Source organism: Haliotis rubra, unplaced genomic scaffold (assembly GCF_003918875.1).
Source record: "Haliotis rubra isolate DU_JTF1 unplaced genomic scaffold, ASM391887v1 Scf1082, whole genome shotgun sequence".
Classification (NCBI taxonomy): domain Eukaryota; kingdom Metazoa; phylum Mollusca; class Gastropoda; order Lepetellida; family Haliotidae; genus Haliotis; species Haliotis rubra.
In genome coordinates, this window is record NW_025764984.1 from 169,776 (window position 1) to 188,188 (window position 18,413).

Genomic DNA, 18,413 nt, shown 5'->3' on the forward strand with positions numbered 1-18,413 from the left:
GCCAGGTGTTAGATAAGAATGTTACAACCACATAGCCAGGTGTTAGATAAGCATGTTACAACCACATAGCCAGGTGTTAGATAAGCATGTTACAACCACATAGCCAGGTGTTAGATAAGCATGTTACAACCACATAGCAAGGTGTTAGATAAGCATGTTACAACCACATAGCAAGGTGTTAGATAAGCATGTTACAACCACATAGCCAGGTGTTAGATAAGCATGTTACAACCACAAAGCCAGGTGTTAGATAAGCATGTTACAACCACATAGCCAGGTGTTAGATAAGCATGTTACAACCACATAGCCAGGTGTTAGATAAGCATGTTACAACCACATAGCAAGGTGTTAGATAAAGCATGTTACAACCACATAGCCAGGTGTTAGATAAAGCATGTTACAACCACATAGCCAGGTGTTAGATAAGCATGTTACAACCACATAGCCAGGTGTTAGATAAGCATGTTACAACCACATAGCCAGGTGTTAGATAAGCATGTTACAACCACATAGCCAGGTGTTAGATAAGAATGTTACAACCACATAGCCAGGTGTTAGATAAGCATGTTACAACCACATAGCCAGGTGTTAGATAAGCATGTTACAACCACATAGCCAGGTGTTAGATAAACATGTTACAACCACATAGCCAGGTGTTAGATAAGCATGTTACAACCACTTAGCCAGGTGTTAGATAAGCATGTTACAACCACATAGCCAGGTGTTAGATAAGCATGTTACAACCACATAGCCAGGTGTTAGATAAGAATGTTACAACCACAAAGCAAGGTGTTAGATAAGCATGTTACAACCACATAGCCAGGTGTTAGGTAAGCATGTTTACAACCACATAGCCAGGTGTTAGATAAGCATGTTACAACCACATAGCCAAGGTGTTAGATAAGAATGTTAAAACCACAAGCAGTTAGATAAGCGTATGTTACAACCACTTAGCCAGGTGTTACATAAGAATGTTACAACCACAAAGCAAAGTGTTACATAAGAATGTTACAACCACATAGCCAGGTGTTAGGTAAGCATGTTACAACCACAAAGCAAGGTGTTGGATAAGCATGTTACAACCACATAGCAAGGTGTTACATAAGAATGTTACAACCACAAAGCAAGGTGTTACATAAGAATGTTACAACCACAAAGCAAGGTGTTACATAAGAATGTTACAACCACATAGCCAGGTGTTAGATAAGCATGTTACAACCACATAGCCAGGTGTTAGATAAGAATGTTACAACCACAAAGCAAGGTGTTACATAAGAATGTTACAACCACATAGCCAGGTGTTAGGTAAGCATGTTACAACCACAAAGCAAGGTGTTGGATAAGCATGTTACAACCACAAAGCAAGGCTTTAGATAAACATGTTACAACCACATAGCCAGGTGTTAGATAAGCATGTTACAACCAAATAGCCAGGTGTTAGATAAGCATGTTACAACCACATAGCCAGGTGTTAGATAAGCATGTTACAACCACATCGCCAGGTGTTAGATAAACATGTTACACAACATAGCCAGGTGTAAAATAAGCATGTTACAACAAAATAGCCAGGTGTTAGGTAAGCATGTTACAACCACATAGCCAGGTGTTAGGTAAGCATGTTACAACCACATAGCCAGGTGTTAGATAAGCATGTTACAACCACAAAGCAAGGCTTTAGATAAACATGTTACATCCAATTAGCCAGGTTTTAGATAAGCATGTTACAACCAGAAAGCAAGGTGTTATAAAAGCATGTTACAACCACATAGCCAGGTGTAAAATAAGCATGTTACAACAAAATAGCCAGGTGTTAGATAAGCATGTTACGACATAGCCAGGTGTTACATAAGCATGTTACAACCACATAGCCAGGTGTTAGATAAACATGTTACAACCACATAGCCAGGTGTTAGATAAACATGTTACAACCACATAGCCAGGTGTTAGATAAGCATGTTACAACCACATAGCCAGGTGTTAGATAAACATGTTACAACCACATAGCCAGGTGTTAGATAAGCATGTTACGACATAGTCAGGTGTTAGATAAGCATGTTACAACCACATAGCCAGGTGTTAGATAAGCATGTTACAACCACATAGTCAGGTGTTAGATAAGCATGTTACAACCACATAGCCAGGTGTTAGATAAACATGTTACAACCACATAGCCAGGTGTTAGATAAGCATGTTACAACCACATAGCCAGGTGTTAGATAAACATGTTACACAACATAGCCAGGTGTAAAATAAGCATGTTACAACAAAATAGCCAGGTGTTAGGTAAGCATGTTACAACCACAAAGCAAGGCTTTAGATAAACATGTTACATCCAATTAGCCAGGTTTTAGATAAGCATGTTACAACCAGAAAGCAAGGTGTTATAAAAGCATGTTACAACCACATAGCCAGGTGTAAAATAAGCATGTTACAACAAAATAGCCAGGTGTTAGATAAGCATGTTACGACATAGCCAGGTGTTACATAAGCATGTTACAACCACATAGCCAGGTGTTAGATAAACATGTTACAACCACATAGCCAGGTGTTAGATAAGCATGTTACAACCACATAGCCAGGTGTTAGATAAACATGTTACAACCACATCGCCAGGTGTTAGATAAGCATGTTACGACATAGTCAGGTGTTAGATAAGCATGTTACAACCACATAGCCAGGTGTTAGATAAGCATGTTACGACATAGTCAGGTGTTAGATAAGCATGTTACAACCACATAGCCAGGTGTTAGATAAACATGTTACAACCACATAGCCAGGTGTTAGATAAGCATGTTACAACCACATAGCCAGGTGTTAGATAAGCATGTTACGACATAGTCAGGTGTTACATAAGCATGTTACAACCACAAAGCTAGAAGTTAGATAAGTTCAACATGCCATATTCAGCATAAGCTCTAGTGTGTACACTCAGTGAGCTACATTTCTAAACATCCTGTACAAAGACCTGTTTTATATAGCATGAAGGATTTAGGATACATTGGTATAGTGGGTGTACACTGGTACATTGGTATAGTGGGTATACACTGGTACATTGGTATAGTGGGTATACACTGGTACATCGGTATAGTGGGTATAGGATGGTACATTGGTATAGTGGGTGTACACTGGTACATTGGTATAGTGGGTATACACTGGTACATTGGTATAGTGGGAAAAGACTGGTACATTGGTATATTGGGTAAAGACTGGTACATTGGTATAGTGGGTGTACACTGGTACATTGGTATAGTGGGTATACACTGGTACATTGGTATAGTGGGTATAGTCCGGTACATTGGTATAGTGGGTATACTCTGGTACATCGGTATATTGGGTAAAGACTGGTACATTGGTATAGTGGGTATACACTGGTACATTGGTATAGTGGGTATACACTGGTACATTGGTATAGTGGGTATAGTCTGGTACATTGGTATAGTGGGTATAGTCCGGTACATTGGTATAGTGGGTATACTCTGGTACATTGGTATAGTGGGTATACGCTGGTACATTGGTATAGTGGGTAAAGACTGGTACATTGGTATAGTGGGTATACACTGGTACATTGGTATAGTGGGTATACACTGGTACATTGGTATAGTGGGTAAAGACTGGTACATTGGTATAGTGGGTATAGACTGGTACATTGGTATAATGGGTATAGACTGGTACATTGGTATAGTGGGTATACGCTGGTACATTGGTATAGTGGGTAAAGACTGGTACATTGGTATAGTGGGTATACACTGGTACATTTGTATAGTGGGTATAGACTGGTACATTGGTATAGTGGGTATACTCTGGTACATCGGTATATTGGGTAAAGACTGGTACATTGGTAAAGTGGGTATAGACTGGTACATTGGTATAGTGGGTATACACTGGTACATTGGTATAATGGGTATAGACTGGTTCATTGGTATAGTGGGTATACGCTGGTACATTGGTATAGTGGGTAAAGACTGGTACATTGGTAAAGTGGGTATAGGCTGGTACATCGGTATATTGGGTAAAGACTGGTACATTGGTATAATGGGTATAGACTGGTACATTGGTATAGTGGGTGTACACTGGTACATTGGTATAATTGGTATAGACTGGTACATCGGTATAGTAGGTATACTCTGGTACATCGGCATATTGGGTAAAGACTGGTACATTGGTATAATGGGTATAGACTGGTACATTGGTATAGTGGGTAAAGACTGGTACATTGGTATAGTGGGTATACTCTGGTACATTGGTATAGTGGGTATAGGCTGGTACATTGGTATAGTGGGTATAGGTTGGTACATTGGTATAGTGGGTGTATGCTGGTACATTGGTATAGTGGGTATACGCTGGTACATTGGTATAGTGGGTATACACTGGTACATTGGTATAGTGGGTATAGGCTGGTACATTGGTATAGTGGGTGTACGCTGGTACATTGGTATAGTGGGTATACTCTGGTACATTAGTATAGTGGGTAAAGACTGGTACATTGGTATAGTGGGTATACTCTGGTACATTGGTATAGTGGGTATACTCTGGTACATTGGTATAGTGGGTATAGGCTGGTACATTGATATAGTGGGTATAGGCTGGTACATTGGTATAGTGGGTGTACGCTGGTACATTGGTATAGTGGGTATACTCTGGTACATTGGAATAGTGGGTAAAGACTGGTACATTGGTATAGTGGGTATACTCTGGTACATTGGTTATAGTGGGTATACTCTGGTACATTGGTATAGTGGGTATAGGCTGGTACATTGGTATAGTGGGTATAGGCTGGTACATTGGTATAGTGGGTAAAGACTGGTACATTGGTATAGTGGGTAAAGACTGGTACATTGGTATAGTGGGTATACTCTGGTTCGGTGGGTATACAGTGCTGAGTTCCTCTGGAGTTATGTGGCTTGACATTTACAACAATCACTTCTCCTTTTTATTGAACTGTACTGTTACACTTCTTACCAGCTTGGCATCTGATGACCTTGCCTTTGATCTCTCTGACCTTCTCATCCATTGTATCCACTTGACCTTGCCGCAGAAAAACTTTAGACTTCCCGATCTACAGTATTAAACAGTTGTAAACTTTACATTTCCCGAGCCACAGAATCAAACAGTTGTAAACTTTACATTTTCCAATCCACAGTGTCAAACAGTTGTAGACTTTAGATTTCCCGATCCACAGTGTCAAACAGTTGTAAACTTTAGATTTCCCAATCCACAGTGTCAAACAGTTGTAAACTTTAGATTTCCCAATCCACAGTGTCAAACAGTTGTAAACTTTAGATTTCCCAATCCACAGTGTCAAACAGTTGTAAACTTTAGATTTCCCGATCTACAGTGTCAAACAGTTGTAAACTTTAGATTTCCCAATCCACAGTGTCAAACAGTTGTAAACTTTAGATTTCCCGATCTACAGTGTCAAACAGTTGTAAACTTTAGATTTCCCAATCCACAGTGTCAAACAGTTGTAAACTTTAGATTTCCCAATCCACAGTGTCAAACAGTTGTAAACTTTAGATTTCCCAATCCACAGTGTCAAACAGTTGTAAACTTTAGATTTCCCAATCCACAGTGTCAAACAGTTATAAACCTTTGTAAAGATATGTTTATTTCATCAATGATAATCTATTGCATGACATCCCTCATTCCTGCACATAAGCAGCCATCTGACTAACTTCACCACAACTTGTTGAGGAGGTATCCTGGATCTGACGTGAATGTACTCTAAACTGACCATAAAGTGTGGGGGAGCAACTGGACAGCATCACAGTAATCTAACAGTTGGGAGGGAGGTAATCACAGTAATAGAGATGAGTAATATACAGGAGATAGTAATTTTGAGGCGATAGCTCTAATCTAACAGTAATGGGAGGGAGGTTACTTCAGTCCAACCTAATCTGACAGCACTTTACAGCAGGTAACTTTGTCTCACCTGATAGTCTGTGATGTTGCAGTGATGCATCACGTCCCGACATGCCTGTTCTGGTGTCACCATGCCCTTCCGTAGAGCAGTGACTAAAATGTCCATGCAGTTGTACCTGATGCATAAAACGTCAGGGTAGGAAGTGTTTAAAAAAAACACACATCAATATACACATCTCCACACCACACAACATCTACACCCTGTCACATCTCCACACCACACAACATCTACACCCCGTCAAATCTCCACGCAATGACACACCTACACCCCCACCACATCTACACCTCACCACATCTACATACCCCAAAACATCTACAACCCTCACCACATTTACACCCCACAACATCTACACCAACCACATCTACACCACACCACATCTACACCCCACCACATCTACACCTCACCACATCTACTTACACCAAAACATCTACAACCCCCACCAAATCTACACCAACCCAAATCCATACACCCCACCACATCTACACCCACCACATCTACATATCCCACAACATCTACACCCACCACATCTACACCCACCACATCCATACACCCCACCAAATCTACACCCCACCACATCTACATCCCACCATATCTACACCACACCACATCTACACCACACCATATCTACACTCACATCTACACCCCACCACATCCATACACCCCACCACATCCATACATCCCACCACATCCATACACCCCACCACATCTACACACCACCACATCTCACACCACCACATCTACACCCCACATCTACACACCACCACACACCTACATCTATCACATCTACACACCCCACATCTACACACACATCTACACACACCACATCTACACACACACCACATCTACACACACCACATCTACACACACCACCACATCTACACACCCCACATCTACACACATCCACACACACATCCCCACATCTACACACACCCACATCTACACACCCCACATCTACACACCACCACATCTACACAACCACACACACATCCACATCTACACCACATCTACACACACTACACACCACACTACACATCTACACACCCACCACATCTACACACACCACATCTACACACACCACATCTACACACCACCACATCTACACACACCACATCTACACACCCCACATCTACACACACACCACATCTACACACCCACCACATCTACACACCACATCTACACCCACATCTACACACCCCACATCTACATCTACACCCCACCACATCTACACACACACCACATCTACACACACCACATCTCCACACCACACCCCACCACATCTACACACCCCACATCTACACACCCCACATCTACACAACCCACCACATCTACACCCCGCCACATCTACACAACTCCCCACATCCCATATCTCTTCACCCCACATCTACACTTCCCATATCTCTTCACCCCATATCTACACATCCCATATATCTACACCCCATATCTACACATCCCATATCTCTTCACCCCACATCTACACTTCCAATATCTCTTCACCCCATATCTACACATCCCATATGTCTACACCCCATATCTACACATCCCATATCTCTTCACCCCACATCTACACTTCCTACATTATGTTTCCTCCCATCAATCCACCTGACAGCCAATACGGTGCTCACCTGGTCAGGAAGCTGGTGAAGGAGATACGGAGAGCGTAGCCATGTTTACGAATCCTGACTGTCTCCAACACACCGGTGTATAGCAGCTGGGCTTTGACATAATCTGTGGTGAAGCCGAGCGCTGATTTGGTCTCGTTTGGTTTGATACACCGTATGAAGTGGGGCTCACAGGACTCGAGCTTTGCCATCATTTCCGTCAGGGAGTTCTGCCAACAACCACTTCAATGTGAGATATACTACCTTCTCGTTCTGTCAACAACCACTTCAATGTGAGATGTACTACCTTCTCGTTCTGTCAACAACCACTTCAATGTGAGATGTACTACCTTCTAGTTCTGCCAACAACCACTTCAATGTGAGATGTACTACCTTCTAGTTCTGACAACAACCACTTCAATGTGAGATGTACTGCCTTCTAGTTCTGACAACAACCACTTCAATGTGAGATGTACTACCTTTTTGGTCTGACAACAACCACTTCAATGTGAGATGTACTACCTTTTGTTCTGACAACAACCACTTTGAGAACCTTTTGTCTGAGAACAACCACTTCAATGTGAGATGTTCCTTTTTCTGGACAACAACCACTTTCAATGTGAGATGTGACAACTACCACTTTTTGTACTCTGACAACAACCACTTCAATGTGAGATGGAATTGGTCTGACAACAAGAGTTCTGAGAGTCCACGCAGAGTTTAGGATAGTTTAGGAGGCTACTCTCAATGCATGATGGATCTATCTCTTTACATGGCCGTGACATAAAATGAATTGGAAACAATAGATCACCTTGTGATGGGACATGCCTCACCTTGAAGTGATGGGACTTGTCTCACCTTGGGATGGGACTTGCCTCACCTTGGGATGGGACATGCCTCACCTTGAAGTGATGGGACTTGCCTCACCTTGGGATGGGACTTGCCTCACCTTGAAGTGATGGGACTTGCCTCACCTTGGGATGGGACTTGCCTCACCTTGGGATGGGACTTGTCTCACCTTAGGATTGAACTAGACACACCTTGGGATGGGACTAGACTCACCTTGGGATGGAACTAGACTCACCTTGGGATGGGACTTGCCTCACCTTGAGATGGGACTCTGCCTCACCTTGGGATGGACTTGCCCTCACATTGGGATGGGACTTGCCTCACCTTGAAGTGATGGGACTTGCCTCACCTTGGGATGGGACTTGCCCTCACCTTGGGATGGGACTTGTCTCACCTTAGGATGGAACTAGACTCCACTTTGGGATGGGACTTGACCTCACCTTGGGATGGAACTAGACTCACCTTGGGATGGAACTAGACTCACCTTGGGATGGGACTAGACTCACCTTGGGATGGAACTAGACTCACCTTGGGATGGAACTAGACTCACCTTGGGATGGGACTAGACTCACCTTGGGATGGAACTAGACTCACCTTGGGATGGGACTAGACTCACCTTGGGATGGAACTAGACTCACCTTGTGATGGGACTAGACTCACCTTGGGATGGGACTTGACTCACCTTGGGATGGAACTAGACTCACCTTGTGATGGGACTTGCCTCACCTTGGGATGGGACTAGACTCACCTTGGGATGGAACTAGACTCACCTTGTGATGGGACTTGTCTCACCTTGGGATGCAACTAGACTCACCTTGGGATGGGACTAGACTCACCTTGGGATGGAACTAGACTCACCTTGTGATGGGACTTGTCTCACCTTGGGAAGGGACTAGACTCACCTTGGGATGGAACTAGACTCACCTTGTGATGGGACTTGCCTCACCTTGGGATGGGACTTGCCTCACCTTGAAGTGATGGGACTCGAATCACCTTGTGATGGGACTTGCCTCATCTTGAAGTGATGGGACTTGCCTCACCTTGTGATGGGACTTGCCTCACCTTGAAGTGATGGGACTTCTCTCACCTTGTGATGGAACTAGACTCACCTTGTGATGGGACTAGACTCACCTTGGGATGGAACTAGACTCACCTTGGGATGGAACTAGACTCACCTTGGGATGGGACTAGACTCACCTTGGGATGGAACTAGACTCACCTTGGGATGGAACTAGACTCACCTTGGGATGGAACTAGACTCACCTTGTGATGGGACTAGACTCACCTTGGGATGGGACTTGACTCACCTTGGGATGGAACTAGACTCACCTTGTGATGGGACTTGCCTCACCTTCGGATGGGACTAGACTCACCTTGGGATGGAACTAGACTCACCTTGTGATGGGACTTGTCTCACCTTGGGATGCAACTAGACTCACCTTGGGATGGGACTAGACTCACCTTGGGATGGAACTAGACTCACCTTGTGATGGGACTTGTCTCACCTTGGGAAGGGACTAGACTCACCTTGGGATGGAACTAGACTCACCTTGAAGTGATGGGACTTGCCTCACCTTGGGATGGGACATGCCTCACCTTGAAGTGATGGGACTTGCCTCACCTTGGGATGGGACTTGCCTCACCTTGAAGTGATGGGACTTGCCTCACCTTGGGATGGGACTTGCCTCACCTTGGGATGGGACTTGTCTCACCTTAGGATTGAACTAGACACACCTTGGGATGGGACTAGACTCAGCTTGGGATGGAACTAGACTCACCTTGGGATGGGACTTGCCTCACCTTGAGATGGGACTTGCCTCACCTTGGGATGGGACTTGCCTCACATTGGGATGGGACTTGCCTCACCTTGAAGTGATGGGACTTGCCTCACCTTGGGATGGGACTTGCCTCACCTTGGGATGGGACTTGTCTAACCTTAGGATGGAACTAGACTCACTTTGGGATGGGACTTGCCTCACCTTGGGATGGAACTAGACTCACCTTGGGATGGGACTAGACTCACCTTGGGATGGAACTAGACTCACCTTGGGATGGGACTAGACTCACCTTGGGATGGAACTAGACTCACCTTGTGATGGAACTAGACTCACCTTGGGATGGGACTAGACTCACCTTGTGATGGGACTAGACTCACCTTGGGATGGAACTAGACTCACCTTGGGATGGGACTAGACTCACCTTGGGATGGAACTAGACTCACCTTGGGATGGAACTAGACTCACCTTGGGATGGGACTAGACTCACCTTGGGATGGAACTAGACTCACCTTGGGATGGAACTAGACTCACCTTGGGATGGAACTAGACTCACCTTGTGATGGGACTAGACTCACCTTGGGATGGGACTTGACTCACCTTGGGATGGAACTAGACTCACCTTGTGATGGGACTTGCCTCACCTTGGGATGGGACTAGACTCACCTTGGGATGGAACTAGACTCACCTTGTGATGGGACTTGTCTCACCTTGGGATGCAACTAGACTCACCTTGGGATGGGACTAGACTCACCTTGGGATGGAACTAGACTCACCTTGTGATGGGACTTGTCTCACCTTGGGAAGGGACTAGACTCACCTTGGGATGGAACTAGACTCACCTTGTGATGGGACTTGCCTCACCTTGGGATGGGACTTGCCTCACCTTGAAGTGATGGGACTTCAATCACCTTGTGATGGGACTTGCCTCATCTTGAAGTGATGGGACTTGCCTCACCTTGTGATGGGACTTGCCTCACCTTGAAGTGATGGGACTTCTCTCACCTTGTGATGGAACTAGACTCACCTTGTGATGGGACTAGACTCACCTTGGGATGGAACTAGACTCACCTTGGGATGGAACTAGACTCACCTTGGGATGGGACTAGACTCACCTTGGGATGGAACTAGACTCACCTTGGGATGGAACTAGACTCACCTTGGGATGGAACTAGACTCACCTTGTGATGGGACTTGCCTCACCTTGGGATGGGACTAGACTCACCTTGGGATGGAACTAGACTCACCTTGTGATGGGACTTGTCTCACCTTGGGATGCAACTAGACTCACCTTGGGATGGGACTAGACTCACCTTGGGATGGAACTAGACTCACCTTGGGATGGGACTAGACTCACCTTGTGATGGGACTTGCCTCACCTTGGGATGGGACTAGACTCACCTTGGGATGGAACTAGACTCACCTTGTGATGGGACTTGTCTCACCTTGGGATGCAACTAGACTCACCTTGGGATGGGACTAGACTCACCTTGGGATGGAACTAGACTCACCTTGTGATGGGACTTGTCTCACCTTGGGAAGGGACTAGACTCACCTTGTGATGGAACTAGACTCACCTTGTGATGGGACTTGCCTCACCTTGGGATGGGACTTGCCTCACCTTGAAGTGATGGGACTTGCCTCACCTTGGGATGGGACTTGCCTCACCTTGGGATGGGACTTGTCTCACCTTAGGATTGAACTAGACACACCTTGGGATGGGACTAGACTCACCTTGGGATGGAACTAGACTCACCTTGGGATGGGACTTGCCTCACCTTGAGATGGGACTTGCCTCACCTTGGGATGGGACTTGTCTCACCTTAGGATGGAACTAGACTCACTTTGGGATGGGACTTGCCTCACCTTGGGATGGAACTACACTCACCTTGGGATGGAACTAGACTCACCTTGTGATGGGACTAGACTCACCTTGGGATGGAACTAGACTCACCTTGGGATGGAACTAGACTCACCTTGGGATGGGACTAGACTCACCTTGGGATGGAACTAGACTCACCTTGGGATGGAACTAGACTCACCTTGGGATGGAACTAGACTCACCTTGTGATGGGACTAGACTCACCTTGGGATGCAACTAGACTCACCTTGGGATGGGACTAGACTCACCTTGGGATGGAACTAGACTCACCTTGTGATGGGACTTGTCTCACCTTGGGAAGGGACTAGACTCACCTTGGGATGGAACTAGACTCACCTTGTGATGGGACTTGCCTCACCTTGGGATGGGACTTGCCTCACCTTGAAGTGATGGGACTCGAATCACCTTGTGATGGGACTTGCCTCATCTTGAAGTGATGGGACTTGCCTCACCTTGTGATGGGACTTGCCTCACCTTGAAGTGATGGGACTTCTCTCACCTTGTGATGGAACTAGACTCACCTTGTGATGGGACTAGACTCACCTTGGGATGGAACTAGACTCACCTTGGGATGGAACTAGACTCACCTTTGGGATGGGACTAGACTCACCTTGGGATGGAACTAGACTCACCTTGGGATGGAACTAGACTCACCTTGGGATGGAACTAGACTCACCTTGTGATGGGACTAGACTCACCTTGGGATGGGACTTGACTCACCTTGGGATGGAACTAGACTCACCTTGTGATGGGACTTGCCTCACCTTCGGATGGGACTAGACTCACCTTGGGATGGAACTAGACTCACCTTGTGATGGGACTTGTCTCACCTTGGGATGCAACTAGACTCACCTTGGGATGGGACTAGACTCACCTTGGGATGGAACTAGACTCACCTTGTGATGGGACTTGTCTCACCTTGGGAAGGGACTAGACTCACCTTGGGATGGAACTAGACTCACCTTGAAGTGATGGGACTTGCCTCACCTTGGGATGGGACATGCCTCACCTTGAAGTGATGGGACTTGCCTCACCTTGGGATGGGACTTGCCTCACCTTGAAGTGATGGGACTTGCCTCACCTTGGGATGGGACTTGCCTCACCTTGGGATGGGACTTGTCTCACCTTAGGATTGAACTAGACACACCTTGGGATGGGACTAGACTCAGCTTGGGATGGAACTAGACTCACCTTGGGATGGGACTTGCCTCACCTTGAGATGGGATTTGCCTCACCTTGGGATGGGACTTGCCTCACATTGGGATGGGACTTGCCTCACCTTGAAGTGATGGGACTTGGCCTCACCTTGGGATGGGACTTGCCTCACCTTGGGATGGGACTTGTCTAACCTTAGGATGGAACTAGACTCACTTTGGGATGGGACTTGCCTCACCTTGGGATGGAACTAGACTCACCTTTGGGATGGGACTAGACTCACCTTGGGATGGAACTAGACTCACCTTGGGATGGGACTAGACTCACCTTGGGATGGAACTAGACTCACCTTGTGATGGAACTAGACTCACCTTGGGATGGGACTAGACTCACCTTGTGATGGGACTAGACTCCACACCTTGGGATGGAACTAGACTCACCTTGGGATGGGACTAGACTCACCTTGGGATGGAACTAGACTCACCTTGGGATGGAACTAGACTCACCTTGGGATGGGACTAGACTCACCTTGGGATGGAACTAGACTCACCTTGGGATGGAACTAGACTCACCTTGGGATGGAACTAGACTCACCTTGTGATGGGACTAGACTCACCTTGGGATGGGACTTGACTCACCTTGGGATGGAACTAGACTCACCTTGTGATGGGACTTGCCTCACCTTGGGATGGGACTAGACTCACCTTGGGATGGAACTAGACTCACCTTGTGATGGGACTTGTCTCACCTTGGGATGCAACTAGACTCACCTTGGGATGGGACTAGACTCACCTTGGGATGGAACTAGACTCACCCAGATGGGACTTGTCTCACCTTGGGAAGGACTAGACTCACCTTGGGATGGAACTAGACTCACCTTGTGATGGGACTTGGCCTCACCTTGGGATGGGACTTGCCTCACCTTGAAGTGATGGGACTCCGAATCACCTTGTGATGGGACTTGGCCTCATCTTGAAGTGATGGGACTTGCCTCACCTTGTGATGGGACTTGCCTCACCTTGAAGTGATGGGACTTCTCTCACCTTGTGATGGAACTAGACTCACCCTGTGATGGGACTAGACTCACCTTGGGATGGAACTAGACTCACCTTGGGATGGAACTAGACTCACCTTGGGATGGGACTAGACTCCACCTTGGGATGGAACTAGACTCACCTTGGGATGGAACTAGACTCACCTTGGGATGGAACTAGACTCACCTTTGTGATGGGACTTGCCTCACCTTGGGATGGGACTAGACTCACCTTGGGATGGAACTAGACTCACCTTGTGATGGGACTTGTCTCACCTTGGGATGCAACTAGACTCACCTTGGGATGGGACTAGACTCACCTTGGGATGGAACTAGACTCACCTTGGGATGGGACTAGACTCACCTTGTGATGGGACTTGCCTCACCTTGGGATGGGACTAGACTCACCTTGGGATGGAACTAGACTCACCTTGTGATGGGACTTGTCTCACCTTGGGATGCAACTAGACTCACCTTGGGATGGGACTAGACTCACCTTGGGATGGAACTAGACTCACCTTGTGATGGGACTTGTCTCACCTTGGGAAGGGACTAGACTCACCTTGTGATGGAACTAGACTCACCTTGTGATGGGACTTGCCTCACCTTGGGATGGGACTTGCCTCACCTTGAAGTGATGGGACTTGCCTCACCTTGGGATGGGACTTGCCTCACCTTGGGATGGGACTTGTCTCACCTTAGGATTGAACTAGACACACCTTTGGGATGGGACTAGACTCACCTTGGGATGGAACTAGACTCACCTTGGGATGGGACTTGCCTCACCTTGAGATGGGACTTGCCTCACCTTGGGATGGGACTTGCCTCACATTGGGATGGGACTTGCCTCACCTTGAAGTGATGGGACTTGCCTCACCTTGGGATGGGACTTGCCTCACCTTGGGATGGGACTTGTCTCACCTTAGGATGGAACTAGACTCACTTTGGGATGGGACTTGCCTCACCTTGGGATGGAACTAGACTCACCTTGGGATGGGACTAGACTCACCTTGGGATGGAACTAGACTCACCTTGGGATGGGACTAGACTCACCCTTGGGATGGAACTAGACTCACCTTGTGATGGAACTAGACTCACCTTGGGATGGGACTAGACTCACCTTGTGATGGGACTAGACTCACCTTGGGATGGAACTAGACTCACCTTGGGATGGGACTAGACTCACCTTGGGATGGAACTAGACTCACCTTGGGATGGAACTAGACTCACCTTGGGATGGGACTAGACTCACCTTGGGATGGAACTAGACTCACCTTGGGATGGAACTAGACTCACCTTGGGATGGAACTAGACTCACCTTGTGATGGGACTAGACTCACCTTGGGATGGGACTTGACTCACCTTGGGATGGAACTAGACTCACCTTGTGATGGACTTGGCCTCACCTTGGGATGGGACTAGACTCACCTTGGGATGGAACTAGACTCACCTTGTGATGGGACTTGTCTCACCTTGGGATGCAACTAGACTCACCTTGGGATGGGACTAGACTCACCTTGGGATGGAACTAGACTCACCTTGTGATGGGACTTGTCTCACCTTGGGAAGGACTAGACTCACCTTGGGATGGAACTAGACTCACCTTGTGATGGGACTTGCCCTCACCTTGGGATGGGACTTGCCTCACCTTGAAGTGATGGGACTCGAATCACCTTGTGATGGGACTTGCCTCATCTTGAAGTGATGGGACTTGCCTCACCTTGTGATGGGACTTGCCTCACCTTGAAGTGATGGGACTTCTCTCACCTTGTGATGGAACTAGACTCACCTTGTGATGGGACTAGACTCACCTTGGGATGGAACTAGACTCACCTTGGGATGGAACTAGACTCACCTTGGGATGGGACTAGACTCACCTTGGGATGGAACTAGACTCACCTTGGGATGGAACTAGACTCACCTTGGGATGGAACTAGACTCACCTTGTGATGGGACTTGCCTCACCTTGGGATGGGACTAGGACTCACCTTGGGATGGAACTAGACTCACCTTGTGACGATGGGACTTGTCTCACCTTGGGATGCAACTAGACTCACCTTGGGATGGGACTAGACTCACCTTGGGATGGAACTAGACTCACCTTTGGGATGGGACTAGACTCACCTTGTGATGGGACTTGCCTCACCTTGGGATGGGACTAGACTCACCTTGGGATGGAACTAGACTCACCTTTGTGATGGGACTCTGTCTCACCTTGGGATGCAACTAGACTCACCTTGGGATGGGACTAGACTCACCTTGGGATGGAACTAGACTCACCTTGTGATGGGACTTGTCTCACCTTGGGAAGGGACTAGACTCACCTTGTGATGGAACTAGACTCACCTTGTGATGGGACTTGGCTCCCACCTTGGGATGGACTTGCCTCACCTTGAAGTGATGGGACTTGCCTCACCTTGGGATGGGACTTGCCTCACCTTGGGATGGGACTTGTCTCACCTTAGGATTGAACTAGACACACCTTGGGATGGGACTAGACTCACCCTTGGGATGGAACTAGACTCACCTTGGGATGGGACTTGCCTCACCTTGAGATGGGACTTGCCTCACCTTGGGATGGGACTTGCCTCACATTGGGATGGGACTTGCCTCACCTTAGGAAGTGATGGACTTGCCTCACCTTGGGATGGGACTTGCCTCACCTTGGGATGGGACTTGTCTCACCTTAGGATGGAACTAGACTCACTTTGGGATGGGACTTGCCTCACCTTGGGATGGAACTAGACTCACCTTGGGATGGGACTAGACTCACACCTTGGGATGGAACTAGACTCACCTTGGGATGGGACTAGACTCACCTTGGGATGGAACTAGACTCACCTTGTGATGGAACTAGACTCACCTTGGGATGGGACTAGACTCACCTTGTGATGGGACTAGACTCACCTTGGGATGGAACTAGACTCACCTTGGGATGGGACTAGACTCCACCTTTGGGATGGAACTAGACTCACCTTGGGATGGAACTAGACTCACCTTGGGATGGGACTAGACTCACCTTGGGATGGAACTAGACTCACACCTTGGGATGGAACTAGACTCACCTTGGGATGGAACTAGACTCACCTTGTGATGGGACTAGACTCACCTTGGGATGGGACTTGACTCACCTTGGGATGGAACTAGACTCACCTTGTGATGGGACTTGCCTCTCACCTTGGGATGGGACTAGACTCACCTTGGGATGGAACTAGACTCACCTTGTGATGGGACTTGTCTCACCTTGGGATGCAACTAGACTCACCTTGGGATGGGACTAGACTCACCTTGGGATGGAACTAGACTCACCCAGTGATGGGACTTGTCTCACCTTGGGAAGGACTAGACTCACCTTGGGATGGAACTAGACTCACCTTGTGATGGGACTTGTCTCACCTGGGAAGGGACTAGACTCACCTTGGGATGGAACTAGACTCACCTTGAAGTGATGGGACTTGCCTCACCTTGGGATGGGACTTGCCTCACCTTGGGATGGGACATGCCTCACCTTGAAGTGATGGGACTTGGCCTCACCTTGGGATGGGACTTGCCTCACCTTGAAGTGATGGGACTTGCCTCACCTTGGGATGGGACTTTGCCTCACCTTGGGATGGGACTTGTCTCACCTTGGGATGGAACTAGGACTCACCTTGGGATGGGACTTGCCTCACCTTGAGATGGGACTTGCCTCACCTTGGGATGGGACTTGCCCTCACATTGGGATGGGACTTGCCTCACCTTGAAGTGATGGGACTTGCCTCACACCTTGGGATGGGACTTGCCTCACCTTGGGATGGGACTTGTCTCACCTTAGGATGGAACTAGACTCACTTTGGGATGGGACTTGCCTCACCTTGGGATGGAACTAGGACTCACCTTGGGATGGGACTAGACTCACCTTGGGATGGAACTAGACTCACCTTTGGGATGGGACTAGACTCACCTTTGGGATGGAACTAGACTCACCTTGGGATGGGACTAGACTCACCTTGGGATGGAACTAGACTCACCTTGTGATGGAACTAGACTCACCTTTGGGATGGGACTAGACTCACCTTGTGATGGGACTAGACTCACCTTGGGATGGAACTAGACTCACCTTGGGATGGGACTAGACTCACACCTTGGGATGGAACTAGACTCACCTTGGGATGGAACTAGACTCACCTTGGGATGGGACTAGACTCACCTTGGGATGGAA

General features: G+C 47.4%; 1 protein-coding gene across 2 annotated transcripts in view; it reads right to left on the reverse strand.

Moving 5' to 3' along the window:
- LOC124281868 (unconventional myosin-XVI-like) overlaps positions 1 to 18,413 on the reverse strand; it is a 186,430-nt gene that overhangs the window by 81,901 nt on the left and 86,116 nt on the right. For both annotated transcript variants that reach the window (XM_046717894.1, XM_046717886.1), the window contains 3 exons: positions 7,543 to 7,748; positions 5,930 to 6,035; positions 4,960 to 5,056 (listed from right to left, as the gene is read on the reverse strand). In XM_046717894.1, coding sequence (XP_046573850.1) covers positions 4,960 to 5,056; positions 5,930 to 6,035; positions 7,543 to 7,748 — 409 coding nt within the window. The remainder of the gene's footprint in view (positions 1 to 4,959; positions 5,057 to 5,929; positions 6,036 to 7,542; positions 7,749 to 18,413) is intronic.